The sequence below is a fragment of the Plectropomus leopardus genome, unplaced genomic scaffold, assembly GCF_008729295.1.
Source record: "Plectropomus leopardus isolate mb unplaced genomic scaffold, YSFRI_Pleo_2.0 unplaced_scaffold12601, whole genome shotgun sequence".
Taxonomy (NCBI): domain Eukaryota; kingdom Metazoa; phylum Chordata; class Actinopteri; order Perciformes; family Serranidae; genus Plectropomus; species Plectropomus leopardus.
Window position 1 is genome coordinate 1,254 of NW_024613395.1, and position 2,464 is coordinate 3,717.

At 38.4% G+C, this 2,464-nt stretch overlaps 1 protein-coding gene across 1 annotated transcript; it reads right to left on the reverse strand.

The window, feature by feature from the left end:
* Positions 1–362: 362 nt before the first annotated feature.
* Positions 363–2,142, reverse strand: LOC121963807 (collagen alpha-1(XXVIII) chain-like; the record flags this gene model as incomplete). The annotated part of the gene is made up of 2 exons (XM_042514052.1): positions 363–891; positions 1,820–2,142. Coding segments are annotated over 2 exons (496 nt in total), but the record flags the coding sequence as incomplete, so codon positions are not given.
* Positions 2,143–2,464: the final 322 nt, after the last annotated feature.

A 2,464-nucleotide genomic window follows, 5' to 3' on the forward strand; every position in this document is an offset into this window, starting at 1 on the left:
GTAACACCAAGACGATCTCCGTTAATGAGGACCTGCTCCTTATGTAGATATAAACAGCCTATTCTAAAATAACTGAGATTATTATTTTCAAATGTTTATACACTCATGAAAAGACACTTATTAGATTATATTTAATTTCTGCAGATATATCCCCGTAAATCCTGCACACCGGACCTTTAACGTAGCAGCTGCTTTGGTCCAAAGTGACTTACAATAATGATTTTCCACCTCCAGTGCATGAAATTATATGTTTATTTGCTTTGTTTTTTTTTCCTTAAAAGACATTTCACAGTAATAAAAAACATAAACAAAAAATGTAAGACATTAAGTAAAAAAAAAAAAAAAAAAATCATTGCATCATACAAAGCGGTTACGTTTTCGGAGTAGAAATGTTAGTGGTTATAAAATGTGTTTTCCACAGTGTGTCAGTAACATCACAGGTATCATCTTTTCTGCTTTAGCTCAGCTCGGTTTACACGATTAACACACAACTCCCAACAGGAAAAAAACAAAAACATTTAAGAGTATTTCACCTACTGAACAATTTAAAACTTAAACTCCATTTCAGGCTAATTTGGTTTAATGTCGCCTCTTTTATCTTCCCTATCCGTGTCGACGAAGCTACAAGTAAAATACTAAGCTGCTGAAGTTCATGTTGAAGTCGCATCTGTCGTCGCAGCCGAATGTTTTGTTGGTGGCCACAAGTTATCGAGTATATTCAGACCTTGACGCAGGTTTCTCTGCAGCTCTTCTCACTCTCAAACTGGTTGCTGTTTCCCAGACAGCCTCCGAACCAGAACTGAGCGCAGGAGTTAGCCGTGGCGTCGTAGTACCACTTCACCACGTAGTCCCGGCACGGTCCTGGATCCAGCACGTGGCTGCAGCGCTCCGCTAGAGACAACCCCAAAAAAATAAAGTGTCAAATTTGGCCACATGGTCCCATGTTAACCCTGGACACCTGGATCCGCATCAGTTTTTCAGACGCCTTTTACAAGTAAACTCTAAAACTTGAAAAAATCAGTACGATGTCTTTAAAAAAGACGTGAAAAAAAAGCTGTGAGCAGCTTGTTATGAAATATTCACAAAGTGAGAAAATTTAGAAAATCATTTTAAAAAAAGTATTTGGGAAAAATGTCTGGGGAAAAAGAAACATGCTGTGAAAAAAACACATTTATAGATACATTTCATAATTACATAAAGAAAACATTATTTTTCCAGGTCAGTTCCTTTTGTTTTTATTTATTTATTTGATTAATTATAACTAATTTTCAGGTAATTTTCTTGAACTTAACTTATTAAGTTTTGGCACATTTTTTTTTTTTTTGTTGCTTGCCTCTATTCCCATGTCTTTTAAAGAAATTGTGCCAATTTTCCCAGGTTTCAAAGGGTTAACTGGCTATATTCTCTTAAAATGACATATTAAGGAGACCTTTCAATGTTTCTTATGTCTTCACTAACTTGTACAGCCAGCAGATGTTATACTTTTTAAATCCTATGTCCCAAAATGTGCCTAAAAATAAGGTTTCTTATTTTTAGGCATCGATATTTCCACAGCGGCTCAACAGATTTTTACCATTTGAACTATTTGAAACGTCCATATTCTTTCGTCATTTTGCAATAAATGCCCCCCCACCAAAAAAACCCCCAAACTATCTCTTGCATTACAGAATATTTGGGGGGATTTTTGTTAAAATCAGACATTCATGCTCCAATAAAATGTCAGCGAGGTAAAGTTTACCCGTTTTGAGCTTATCCCTCAGCCCTCGAACAGGACATTTCAACCAATCATGTCTCTGTCCTGCAACTCTTCCACTCTTACCTGATATGTAGGTGTCAGAGGGCAGAGGAGGAGGAGTCGGAGGTGGCGCCGGTGTCTTCTTCTCAGTCGGGGTCTTCAGAGTGGGACCTGCCGGCCCGATGGCTCCCGTCATCACCACATGGTGGTTCGGCTCCTTCACGTCAAACTGTGGGAGGAACTCTGTGACGGGTCTGAAGGGTTCCCTGTCGAAGAACGGAAATCTCTGAGTCTCTGAGGAGCTTCTGTCGTCCGTCTTGGGTCTCTGCAGAGTGATGGGCTCTCTGCCGGGCTGTGGCACCAGAGGGCCGGGCTGTAACGGAGCAGAGGGATTTAATCTGCTGTACCTTTAATTATCCAGGTAAGATAATACAAAGGTGGCGTTACAACACCAGCTCCATCTGCTACATGAAGACCACTAAATGTGTTGAAAGCTACAAAAGAAAAAGTCAACCTTAACGTACTAAAATCCTAGAAACACACTAAAAATCCAGAAATATCCTAAAATCCTTGAAATGGCCTAAAATCCTAGATATGTGCTAAAATTCCAGAAATATCCCAAAATCCTTAATAAAATCCTAAAAAATCCTAGAAATGTTTTAAGACCTAATGTCCTAATATCTTTAAAATATCTTACAATTCTGTAAATACTTGAAACCTTATAATTAT